The sequence below is a fragment of the Syngnathus typhle genome, linkage group LG12, assembly GCF_033458585.1.
Source record: "Syngnathus typhle isolate RoL2023-S1 ecotype Sweden linkage group LG12, RoL_Styp_1.0, whole genome shotgun sequence".
NCBI classification, from domain to species: Eukaryota; Metazoa; Chordata; class Actinopteri; order Syngnathiformes; family Syngnathidae; genus Syngnathus; species Syngnathus typhle.
In genome coordinates, this window is record NC_083749.1 from 11,135,569 (window position 1) to 11,148,790 (window position 13,222).

At 40.6% G+C, this 13,222-nt stretch overlaps 1 protein-coding gene across 2 annotated transcripts in view; it reads left to right on the forward strand.

Annotated features, from left to right (window-relative positions):
• The window catches only part of il6st (interleukin 6 cytokine family signal transduce), a 46,939-nt gene that overhangs the window by 7,189 nt on the left and 26,528 nt on the right, over nucleotides 1–13,222 (forward strand). For both annotated transcript variants that reach the window (XM_061293954.1, XM_061293955.1), the window contains 2 exons: nucleotides 241–493; nucleotides 1,757–1,927. In XM_061293954.1, coding sequence (XP_061149938.1) covers nucleotides 241–493; nucleotides 1,757–1,927 — 424 coding nt within the window. The remainder of the gene's footprint in view (nucleotides 1–240; nucleotides 494–1,756; nucleotides 1,928–13,222) is intronic.

Genomic DNA, 13,222 nt, shown 5'->3' on the forward strand with positions numbered 1-13,222 from the left:
AACGTATGTAAGTTATAAAGGAAAGTTGACTGTTCTAGATTCTGTTTGTCTAGAAGCGTTGTCTTTCTGTATCTAAATAAATGAATACAAAATGCATGATTGTAGAAATGATTAATCGAAATTCCCCCAAAAGAAGTTTTGAAGTTGACTGTACTTAACTGTCAAATCAGTGGGATCTCCTTACAACCGGGATTCACCCTGAAATTATTCTTACATCTGTTACTTACTTTCACATGACAGAATCCTGTGTTTTCCAATGGAAGGATAACGAGCTACAATATAAAGATTCAAACACAAAAGGAAAGTGTGATGAATAGAAATACGTCGTGGGAAAATATTCCTGTCAAGGCTAACACCTTCCCTCGCCTGAAGTTCACTGTCTTAAAACAGATGACTCTGCTGGACAATATGACTGCTCGAGTGTATGTCAGTGCCATCAATTCTGTGGGGAAGTCTCCTCAGGCATCACTCGGTATCCCAGAGAAAGCACTTGGTAGGTGTGCCGCACTAGAGTATTTCAGCAAATCTCTGTTACATTTCAGTGAAATATAAAGGCAAAGACGTAAATATTGTGATACTGTATAGTCCTCTGTCAACTGAAATGGTACTGAATGCCTTAATTTCTGGACTATAAACCGCACCAGATTATAAACCGCACCAGCTAAAATTCGAGGAGAATCTTCATTTGTTCATATAGGAGCCGCACCGGACTATAGGCCGCAGGGGTTTTGATGTTTAATTTTCATTTATAAGAGAATATACACAAAGAGGATTGTCAGGAAAGAGATGGCTCTTTGGTGACACATACTTCTTATTAACATATGACAACATGACACAGACGAAGGAGCTTTGGAAACATACAAACATGAATAAATCTCAGTGACGACCATAATAAATTTAATGTGCAGGGAACACTAGCAACACACAACTAATAATAAAAAAAATGGGACTACATACAGGGGTAAAGTTGCCAATGCAATATGAGCTACACGTAAAGAAGACATGACCCATGAAAAGAAATACTGGAAATGGTGGCAACAAAATGTCATCAGCAATAGTCCAGTGCTCGCTAGTGGCCGGAGGAAACCTCTACAGTACATGCAGCAGCTCTATTTCCTTCATTAAGTCAAAGTCAAAGTCTGCTTTATTGTCAATTTCTTCACATGCCACGACACAAAGAAATCGAAATTACGTTCCCACTATCCCACGGTCTTAAGACCCAAATGGACTGCCTTTAACTTAAAAGCGATATCATATGCATTTCTTTTGTCCCCTATAATGAGGGTTTGTGTATAAAAGCTTCCTTTCTCCAATAATGTCCCTCTTGATCTTGTTCTGTCTCTTGTTTTTGTCAACTGTGCGGCACTATTTGCCTGGACGGGCAATCAACACATTCTTCTCCCCAGTGACAGTGTGTCTGGTCACATATCCCTCTGCCAAGCAAAGCGGTGCCGCACATGCGGTCCACAACCTTTTTTCTAATGAGTGTATAAGTGTATTAGACGTAAAAAAAAATCCATAAAGGCACCGCACCAGACTACAAGCCGCAAGGCAGGGTTCAAAGCTTGTGCAAAATGTAGCGGTTTATAGTCTGGAAAATATGGTCTCTCTACTCAGTATGGTTGTGTGTGCTGCTATTTGCTATGAGCATAGTAGTGTATTCCAAATCATCTGCAGTCATGTTGTGTCTGTCACGTGTTTGCCTAAAATGTCTTAACTGGCAATAGGAAGATTTACTTTATGCTATACATTTCAGATCTCGATCCAGTGCAGGGGCTTAGAGTGCACCCACAAGGTGACCAACTTTTACTCAAATGGAATCATCCCAACAATACCGCTGTTACACAGTATGTCGTGGAGTGGGTTAGTGCTAATGACATGGACTGGCAGAGGGAAAACAAAAGTACCCAACAAACAACCATAAAAGGTAATTTCCTTTTTCACATACCGTATTTTCCGCACCATAAGGCGCTTCAGGTTAAAAGGCACATACTCAATTGCGGGGTCTATTCTGTATTTAATCCATGCATAGGGCGCACCGCATTATAGGGCGCATGCATGCCATGACTTACGGTAAACGAAAAACGTCACGGAAGCAAGACAGTGAGTTCGTTGTACTTTATTCTACTATTTAACCTTGTGCTCTACTGTACTCACATTTTTGTTAATAGTTCAGGGATGGTAATTTTCCGCGGATTTCCGTGTTTCTTTCCGTCAAAAGTATCATTTTCGTGAATCGTGTAAATCCGTTGATAAAATTTTGTTTCTATATGGAGGGGGTAGGGAAGCGGCTGGCCAACTGGCCGGGGAACGTTAGCCTCGGCGACTCGCGAGCATTCGCCCGCCCGCAGCGACTGCATCTTTTGGCACATCTCAAAACAAAACTACCGTTTTTTTCCATGGATAATATGCCCCCATGTATAATACGCACCCTAAAAATGGCATGTCGATGCTGGAAAAAAGCCTGTACCCATGTATAATAGGCACCCAAATTTTGACTCCTACTTAAGTACGTAAACGTAAAATTATTTCAGAAAAAAGATCATCTTTGGGAACAACCGGATGTTATTCTGCCGGTCAGTATCACTTCGCATGCAGTAGCAAACTCGATAGCGAAGAAATATGTGAGACTCTCAACGGGATCAACAATATTTGAGTGATGTTCCAGTTATTTAACACAATTATTTATTATTATAATAATAATATATATACTATACATAATAATTATTTATTTATTATTCACAATTGTCATGGTGATCTTTCTGGTGATTTCTTAACTACCGTTTTTTTTCCGTGTATAATGCGCCCCCATGTATAATACGCACCCTAAAAATGGCATGTTGATGCTGGAAAAAAGCCTGTACCCATGTATAATACGCACCCAATTTTTTTTTTTATTTAAAAAAATTATTATTTTTTTTAAGTCCCAATGATCGTCGCACACGCAGGGAGGCAATGGGTCCCATTTTTATAGTCTTTGGTATGGTCTTAACTAGGCTGGATGTATTTTTTCTGTTGGCGTTGATTTCTCCGACTGCCCGTGAAGGCACCACCGCGATCCGTGCGCACATGTGAAAAAGGCGGCTCTGTATGGGAGAGACGTTGAAGAGGAATAAAAACACCCTTGGAAACCAAAACTTGCCCCTCATCGTGACTCGGAGCCGCAACAAATGTTTGGGATTTGTGTAGGGTACATTGTGAAAGCAAACGAGCAGGTGATTGAGCAAGCGTCTGATACGAGAGCATTGCGGTCGTATGGAGCGTGTTTGAAGTGGACAGCAGAGACGAAAGGAACAAGGCAAAGTGTTGTGGAATAAAATATTACCTGTAATACGCATTTTCTTATTTGCTGATTGTATTAAACTATCACATTCATCGCTCATTAGGAAATAGCTGACGTGTCTTGCGCATCCGTTCTGCGCAGCTGACCCATAGTGCGCATGCGCAGTTAATTTGAGTTTGAGTTTTATCCACGCGATATCCAAGACATACAACATGGAACAACAAACAGTAATTCCGGATGCGTGAAAGGTCACCCCAAGCAAGCTATTTAAAGCTTTTAATAGGGGGCCTGGTTTCCCATAAGTATCAGATATTGGCCAGATATCCTTACATTTTGGACAACATACAACAATAATAAACACACAACAAGGTACAGCACACAACAACCATACGACAAGCAAAATTTGATGTAAAGTACATTTGCAATTTATAAATTAACAACTAATATATTAACAACAGGACACGGGTGTTCATGCAATTTATAACCAGCACATTAAATATACATTGATAGGAGTTGATTTTTTAGATTTGCCTTGAAGATGGATATGGATTGCAACATTTTTAGTGTTTCATCAAGCTCATTCCAAATCTGTGGCCCTCTGCACACAATACTAAAGCTTGTAGATTTTAGTTTCCGTTTTTTCCCAATGATTAGATTTCTATTCCTGGTGGTGTGGGTGTGGCTGGGAGTACAGATTGGGATGAGTTGACAGAGTTTGTGGTTTCGTTTATGGACAGTCTGATACATGATGCAAGCATTCTGGAAATAGTTATATTCAACAAGCCTCAGAAGATTGTGTTGGTGAAAGATTGTTTTAGTGGGGGCGTTAAACTCAGACCATGTTATGGCGCGTATGACCTTTTTCTGAAGTATCTCCAGCTTTTTTAGATGGGTTGGAAATGTGTTACACCATATAATATTGCAGTATTTTAAATGAGGTTCAAATAAGGATTTGTACAAAATAAGAAGTGCCGTGAGTGGGAGATAATGTCTCAATTTGAAGAATAAACCCACATATTTAGACAGTTTGATTGTGAGATCATCAATATGTTTTTTAAAGTTCAAGAATTCGTCAATGTGGATCCCCAGGAATTTAGTAGAGCTAACTCTTTCAATGTTTTGTCCGTTAATTTCTATGCAAATTTGGTCAATGTCCTTTTTTTTATGGGACCGCAATACAATGTAGTATGTTTTATTGACATTTAGGGAGAGTTTATTGCATTTAAACCATGTGTTTATTTTCGCTAACTCACTATTTATAATTTGTTCAAGTGTAATAATTTGTTCAAGTGTAGTTATACTGCCTTAGAATGACGTCCGGTCCGCGATGGAGATTAAAAAACAAACAATATTTGACAATAACACACCATCAAGGATTGCACCTTCGCATCAAACGATGTGTCGTCAATTATGAATTTTACTGACTAAGTGTGTTGGGCAGGATGGCTGAATGCTATGCGCGATTGACAACAAACAAGAAGAAAGTTTTATTTCGAGGGAGATTTGTCATGTCTCGTCCCCAGTTTTGCTATGTGTCTAGGTTGCCATAGTTTCTGTTCGCGTCGCCCCTCCCTTCCTGTGTCACCTCAATCAATGTAACGTGTTTTGTATTTAAGTCCTGTCTGCCCCTTGCTCACCGTCGGATCATTGCATGATGTCTGTTCGGTTTCTGTTCCTGTCTTTGGTAATGTCACCCTGTCTTTTTGTTCCACGTCTTTGTCGGTCAGTCCTGTTGTTGGTTTTGTTGTACCATGATTTTCTTAAAAAAAAAAAAAAAAAAAGAATAAAAAAATAAAAATTAAAATTAAAAAAAAATTGTACCCATGTATAATGCGCACCCCAGATTTTAGGACAATAAATTAGCTAAATTTCGCGCATTATACAAGGAAAAAAACGGTAGGCTGGATGTATTTTTTTTGTTGGCCTTGATTTGAAAAAGGCGGCTCTGTATGGGAGAGAAGTTGAAGAGAAATAAAAACACCCTTCGTAACCAAAACTTGCCCCTCGTCGTGACTCGGAGCCGCAACAAATGTTTCGGATTTGTGTAGGGTACATTGTGACAGCAAACAAGCAGGTGATCGAGCAAACGTCTGATACGAGAGCGTTGTGTTCGTATGGAGCGTGTTTGAAGTGAACAGCAGAGAAGAAAGGAACAAGGCAAAGTGTGAAATAATAAAAATAATAAGAACCTGTAATACGCATTTTGTTATTTGCTGATTGAAACTCCTAATTAAACTGTAAATTGAAACTAATAGGAAGAAAACTGAACTCTCGCTCTTTATATAGCTGACGTGTCTTGCGCATCTGTTCTGCGCATCTGTAATGGCGGCCTCCATATGATATATGGGGTCTGCGATGGAGATTAAAAAACAAACAATATTTTACATTAACACACCATCAAGGATTGCATCATCCCATCAAACGATATGTCGTCAATTATGAATTTTACTGACTAAGTGTGTTGGGCAGGATGGCTGAATGCGCTGCGCGATTGAAAACAAACAAGAAGAAAGGTGATTTCAAGTTTTATTTCAAGGGAGATTTTCTTCAAAATTTGTTGTACCCATGTATAATACGCACCCAAGATTTTAGGACAATAAATTAGTTAAATTTCGCGCATTATACATGGGAAAAAACGGTAAGTTAGAGTGAACACCACTCTAACACAAAGGACATCTCAATCAAAGTCAAAGTCAAAGTCAAAGTCTGCTTTATTGTCAACGTCTTCACATGCCGAGACATACAAAGAGATCGAAATTACGTTTTCTCTATCCCACGGTGGCAAGACATATTACACGATAGACATACAAGTAAACAACGCAATATAAAAAACAAGAAGGCACAAACAATAAATAATAAGAGTAATAACAAATAATAAATAAACAGATAACACAACAAATAAGAGCCAGTGTGCATACAGACAGTAAAAGTACAGGACGCTACGCAGAACGGGGGAGCGAGTTCAGGATCCTAACAGCCTGGAGTATGAAGCTGTTTGAGAGTCTGGTGGTGCGGGAGCGCAGGTTTCTGTACCTCTTCCCAGAGGGCAGAAGCTCGAACAAAGTGTGAGCGGGGTGACTCACATCACTCACAATCGTGGTCGCCTTGCGGGTGAGATGGGAGGTGTAAATGTCTTTCAAGAAGGGGAGCGAAGTACCAATAATCTTACCAGCCGTGTTCACAATGCGCTGCAGGGCCTTCAAGTTGTAGTCAGTGCAGCCGCCACCCCAAACAGCAATACAGCTGGAGAGGACACTCTCAATGGTGCCGCGGTAAAATGTAGTCATGACGGCCGGAGGAGCGCTCGCTCGCCTGAGTTTCCGTAGGAAGTACAGGCGGCGCTGGGCTTTCTTTGCCAGTGATGCGGTGTTGGTGGACTAGGAGAGATCCTCACTGATGTGCACCCCCAGGAACTTGGCGCTGCTCACTTTCTCCACCACAGCACCGTCGATGGTCAGCGGCAGGTGTTGGGTGTGACCCTTCCGGAAGTCCACAACAATCTCCTTGGTCTTGTCGACGTTCAGCAGGAGGTTGTTGTCCCTGCACCACGTGGTCAGAAGGTCAACCTCCAGCCTGTATTGAGTCTCGTCTCCCTTGGTGATGAGACCCACCAGAGTCGTGTCGTCAGCAAACTTCACTATACGGTTGTCGCTGTAGGTTGCAGTGCAGTCATGCGTCAGGAGGGGCAAGAGCAGCGGACTGAGCACGCAGCCTTGGGGGGCCCCCGTGCTCAGCGTGATGCTGGCGGAGATTTTGTCGCCAACACGTACTACCTGTGGCCTCTGACAGAGGAAGTCCAGTAGCCAGTTTCAGAGGTAGGTACTGAGGCCCAGCGCGTCAAGTTTGCTGATGAGGCGTTGTGGCACAATGGTGTTGAAGGCAGAACTGAAGTCCACAAACAGCAATCTCACATACGAGTCCCTTCTCTCCAGGTGGGTGAGGGCCGAGTGAAGGGCAATCACGACCAAACTAAGGCTGATCATAGCCATCGTGTTCCCAATTGCAACATATTCATTCCATTGATTTTCATATAGTATCATTTGTGCCCTCTCTGCATCCATTTCAACCTGGTGATCCTGAAAGGGGGATCCTTCCATCTGTGGTCTCTTCTCAAGGTTTCTCATTTTCCCCCGGTAGGGGTTGTTTGAGTTTTTCCTTGCCCTTTTGGGAGCTTAAGATCAGGGGAAGCTTTGAGAATAATTGTCAATTTTTGTCTATGTGAAGCCCTTTGAGACTGCTTGTGATTTAGGGCTATACAAATAAACTTGACTTGACATATGGTGTTGGAGAAGACTTCTACGGATTGCGTAGCCAGCAACAAAGCTGTTCTGGAGTGCATCAAGCCAGATATCTCCCTGGAGGGCAAGATCACGAGGCAGAGGCTTACGTATTTTGGGCACGTGATGAGGGCCAATTCTTTGGAAAAGGAGATGATACTGGGAATAGTTAGTGGCAAAAGGAAGCAAGGAAGACCGAAAACCCATTGGGTAGACACCATCAAGAAAGAATGAGCATCGAGCAACTGAAAGAAGCCGTGAACAACAGGCGTATCCAAGGGTCGGAAACGACTGAACGGATGAGAAGAAGAAGAATATGTAGACCTGATGAACCAATTCGAGGACATTACATTTTACGTAGACTGGGGCGGTAACCCAATAAAAGGACTGTACGTATACCTCCGCCACCATCGACAACTAAATACCGTATTGGCCCGAATATAAAACGACCCTGATTATAAGACAACCCCGTTTTTCAAGACTCAAGTTTGAAAAAAGACTTTTTGAACACCAAATTAAATTTTTATACAGAAAATGATTACATCTGAAATAAATGATTATAACAATTTATTCGAGAGAAAAAGCATGTTATTTTGCCTCTTTCAAATCCTGCATTGTAAATAAATCAAGCTACAAATGTAAATAAACCAAGCTACTTGTGAATATGTACTTGCACACAGCTGAGATAATTGCCTGCATATGTTACAATGTCAACACCAAAGTGACAAGTGTGTGAACAGTGCAAGTCTAGGCCCTAGAGTAGACTCACATCCTAGACTTTAGGGCAGACATGGGCAAACTACAGCCCGCGGGCCACATCCGGCCCACGGGTCCGTTTAATCTGGCCCGCCAAACCTGATTAATTGTATTATCAAACATTTTTTTGGGTCATTTTCCCGGCAATGACTGTTTCCCCAGTAGATGGGGAACCGCCCGCCCGTGCATTTACTCCCGGAAGCCGTGTCAGAAAGCTCAGTGCACGCTCACAAGTGCTTGTATGGACTCAGTAGTATGGACCCGGCGCACCCCGCGCTCAATTTCTATCAGTGCCAAATTTTGAGTGTGGGCTATGAGGATAGCATTTTCGTAATTTGCGCGCTGAGCTTTCAGATACAGTTTTACGCTAAAGTCACCCACAAACCTTCCCCTGAAATCTTTCCATTAAAATGAGTGGCCCAAGGAAAAGAAAGATGGACTCTAAGTGCCAAGTGTTTAAAAAAGAATGGACGACAAAATATTTTTTTGCTGAACTCAGATCAATGCCAGTTTGTCTGATATGCCAAGAAACGGTTGCAGTATTCAAGGAGTACAATATTAGCCGTCACTTTGCTACAAAGGATTGCTAACTACGCTAGCAGTCAACACATGAACGGGTGGATACAGTGGAGAGGTTGACAGCTACTTTGAAGACTCGGCAAAACTTTTTTCGCCGACAAACTGCGGATCAAAAGTCAAGTACAGATTCACGTTTTTGATGCACCACCTGTTTTCGACTAATCTTAACTTTTAAAGTTTTTAAGGCCGACTTTAAGGAAGTGTTTCCTGTTTCCTCACCTCTGTCACCAGGTGTTTTTGAGTTAAAGCTCTGCTCTGATTTTCAACTATCCGTCACCGTGTTGCCGTTTTGATTTCTTCATTACTTTATTTAGATGTATTCTTTCACTGATTCTTAAAGAGGATGTATTTGGTCAGGACGTTTGCCGTTTGATGTGATTTCGCCTCATAAGACAAACATCTTTCATAAATCTGACCTGCAGGGGCTGAAGTTTAAAGACTATCTATCAGGTAATTACCTGGGCTCTTTCTTTCTGAAACCAACTAACTGCAATGAAGTGTATGAAATAATCATGAATATGAAGAATTCAAACTCAGCTGGAATAGATGGCATCTCAAGTAAAATTCTGAAAAGCATCTCCAATATAATAACTGCACCTCTTACATATTGCATCAATCTGTCTATACTCTCTGGAGTAGTGCCACAAATAGCAAAAATAGCACGTATCACACCGGTCTTTAAATCAGGAGATAAAAACAATCTTAGCAACTACAGACCAATATCAATCTTGCCTACTCTTTCCAAGGTTTTGGAAAGAGTAGTTTACAATAAACTTAACAACTATCTAAACAAACTAAACATCATTGCCCCATCCCAGTATGGTTTCAGAAAGGAAAACACTACATATATGGCAGTACTTGACTTGACTGATAAAATCTACGGGGCAATCGATAGAGGCGAATATGGTATTGGGATTTTTCTGGACTTGTCTAAAGCTTTTGACACCATTACGATTGATATTCTTATAAATAAATTACAACACTATGGTATTAGAGGCCTGGCGTTAGACTGGTTCCGCAGCTATCTGTTTGGAAGACATCAATATGTCTCCATTAACAACCATAAATCTTCATACAAGCCCATCAATTATGGAGTTCCTCAAGGGTCCATCTTAGGGCCGCTCCTGTTCATCCTGTACATAAATGACATTGTTAATACTTCACCCATACTACATAAAGTATTATTTGCTGACGATACAAACTTGTTTCTTTCCCACAAAAATCCAAATACACTTGAACAAATTATAAATAGTGAGTTAGCGAAAATAAATACATGGTTTAAATGCAATAAACTCTCCCTAAATGTCAATAAAACATACTACATTGTATTCCGGTCCCATAAAAAAAAGGACATTGACCAAATTTGCATAGAAATTAACGGACAAAACATTGAAAGAGTCAGCTCTACTAAATTCCTGGGGATCCACATTGACGAATTCTTGAACTTTAAAACACATATTGATGATCTCACAAGCAAACTGTCTAAATATGTGGGTTTATTCTTCAAATTGAGACATTATCTCCCACTCACTGCACTTCTTATTCTATACAAATCCTTATTTGAACCTCATTTAAAATACTGCAATATTATATGGTGTAACACATTTCCAACCCATCTAAAAAAGCTGGAGATACTTCAGAAAAAGGTCATACGCGCCATAACATGGTCTGAGTTTAACGCCCCCACTAAAACAATCTTTCACCAACACAATCTTCTGAGGCTTGTTGAATATAACTATTTCCAGAATGCTTGCGTCATGTATCAGACTGTCCATAAACGAAACCACAAACTCTGTCAACTCATCCCAATCTGTACTCCCAGCCACACCCACACCACCAGGAATAGAAATCTAATCATTGGGAAAAAACGGAAACTAAAATCTACAAGCTTTAGTATTGTGTGCAGAGGGCCACAGATTTGGAATGAGCTTGATGAAACACTAAAAATGTTGCAATCCATATCCATCTTTAAGGCAAATCTAAAAAATCAACTCCTATCAATGTATATTTAATGTGCTGGTTATAAACTGCATGAACACCTGTGTCCTGTTGTTAATATATTAGTTGTTAATTTATAAATTGCAAATGTACTTTACATCAAATCCAGAGTAACCAGAATACTGAGGTTGTCTATTGCTTGTCGTATGGTTGTTGTGTGCTGTACTTTGTTGTGTGTTTATTATTGTTGTCTATTATATATCTGTATGTTGTCCAAAATGTAAGGATATCTGGCCAATATCTGATACTTATGGGAAACCAGGCCCCCTATTAAAAGCTTTAAATAGCTTGCTTGGGGTGACCTTTCACGCAAAAAAAAAAAAAAAAAAAAAAAAAAAAGTGATGGAAACTGTTATTCATAATAACAGTGTCGTATTTAATGAGAATCACTGATAGTAGTTTTTTGGTGAAGTATTTTTTTAATGCTGTTTGTTCGAGCTTCTGCCCTCTGGGAAGAGGTACAGAAGCCTGCGCTACCGCACCACCAGACTCTCAAACAGCTTCATACTCCAGGCTGTCAGGATCCTGAACTCGCTTCCCCGTTCTGCGTAGCGGCCTGTACTTTTACTGTCTGTATGCACACTGGCTTTTATTCGTTGTGTTATCTATTTATTTATTATTTATTGTTACTCTTATTATTTATTGTTTGTGCCTTCTTGTTTTTTATATTGCGTCGTTTACTTGTATGTCTATCGTGTAATATGTCTTGTCACCGTGGGATAGGGAAAACGTAATTTCGATCTCTTTGTGTGTCTCGGCATGTGAAGATGTTGACAATAAAGCTGACTTTGACTTTAATGAATGCAATTGTTTTCAAAAAGCGTTTTCTGAATATCCATGCTTTACTACCTACTAAAGGCCAAAACCTTGTATGCAATGACCTTTACATGTCGTTTATATTACTTCACACAAACACCACATCCATCTGCTCCTTGTTCGGCTCCCCAGTCAAAATTTAGAATCCAATTTGGCCCGGCCCGCAAGTCGAAAAGTTTGCCCGCCCCTGCTTTAGGGTCTTAAAGTTAACTCTTTGGTTGGCAGCACTCCTCATCTGTTAAGCCTCTGATACTATGGTTAATTCTAACAGCTCAACATCTGTCCATTTACATTGCAATTGCATTGGCAAATATCTGATACATACCGTATTGGCCCGAAGATGAGACGACCCTGATTATAAGATGACCCCCTCTTTTTCAAGACTCAAGTTTGAAAAAAGACTTTTCGAACACCAAATTTAATTGTATATCTGAAACAAATGACTATAGCAATATATTCGAGAGAAAAAGCATGTTATTATGCCTCATTCAAATCATGCAAAAACGGTATCACATCTTAATATCTGAACATTTAAATATGTAAACTAAAGTGCAATCACATTTGTAAATGAATGGCTTCTGGTTTTTGAAATGTAAATAAACCAATCTACTGTGATAAAACAACAAAATTGCAATAACTGAATTAACCATCAAAGTGAAGTCTAACTGTAACTGTAGTCTTGAAACAAATCTGAATAAGAAAAAACATTGCAATAAAATAATGCAAACTGCTACCGCTATTGTTGGGGAGCCTGAGGACTGTATAGGGGTTTAGCTCGGATGGTTATGCTCTTTTCGCCCTCGGGTGTCGGTTAGAACACAGGAGGGAAGACGTGGTTCAGTTTTGATTGCTTTACTGAACTATTGGCAAAAAAGTAACAAGCACTGAGGCTCATTGGGGGATACAGCGAGGCTTCCATAGTGTAGTGGTTAGTATTCTGGGCTCTCACCCCAGCAACCTGGGTTCGAATTTCAGTGGACCTAAAAAATTGCCAGCTCAGTGGCCTAGTGGTAGAGTGTCCGCCATGAGACACGGTTGTGGGTTCAAACGCCAGGCGGGTCATACCAAGGACTATAAAAATGGGACCCACTCAGCATTAAGGTTGGAATTGGGGGGTTAGATCACCAAATGATTCCCGAGCGCGGCACCGCTGCTGCTCACCTCTCCCCCAGGGGATGGATCAAAATGTTGCACAAAATAAGGCGGATGTTGTCGCATCACTGCTGCCAGTTAGCTAGGTTTACAGAGGCAAGCCGATTTCCGCACTCACAGCTTAACTACCGTTTTTTTCCATGTATAATACGCAAAATTTAACTAATTTATTGTCCTAAAATCCGGGGTGCGCATTATGCATGGGTACAACCATTTTTGAAGAAAATCTCCCTTGAAATAAAACTTGAAATCACCTTTCTTCTTGTTTGTTGTCAATCGCGCATCGCATTCAGCCATCCTGCCCAACATACTTGGTCAGTAAAATTCATAATTGACAACACATCGTTTGATGCGATGATGC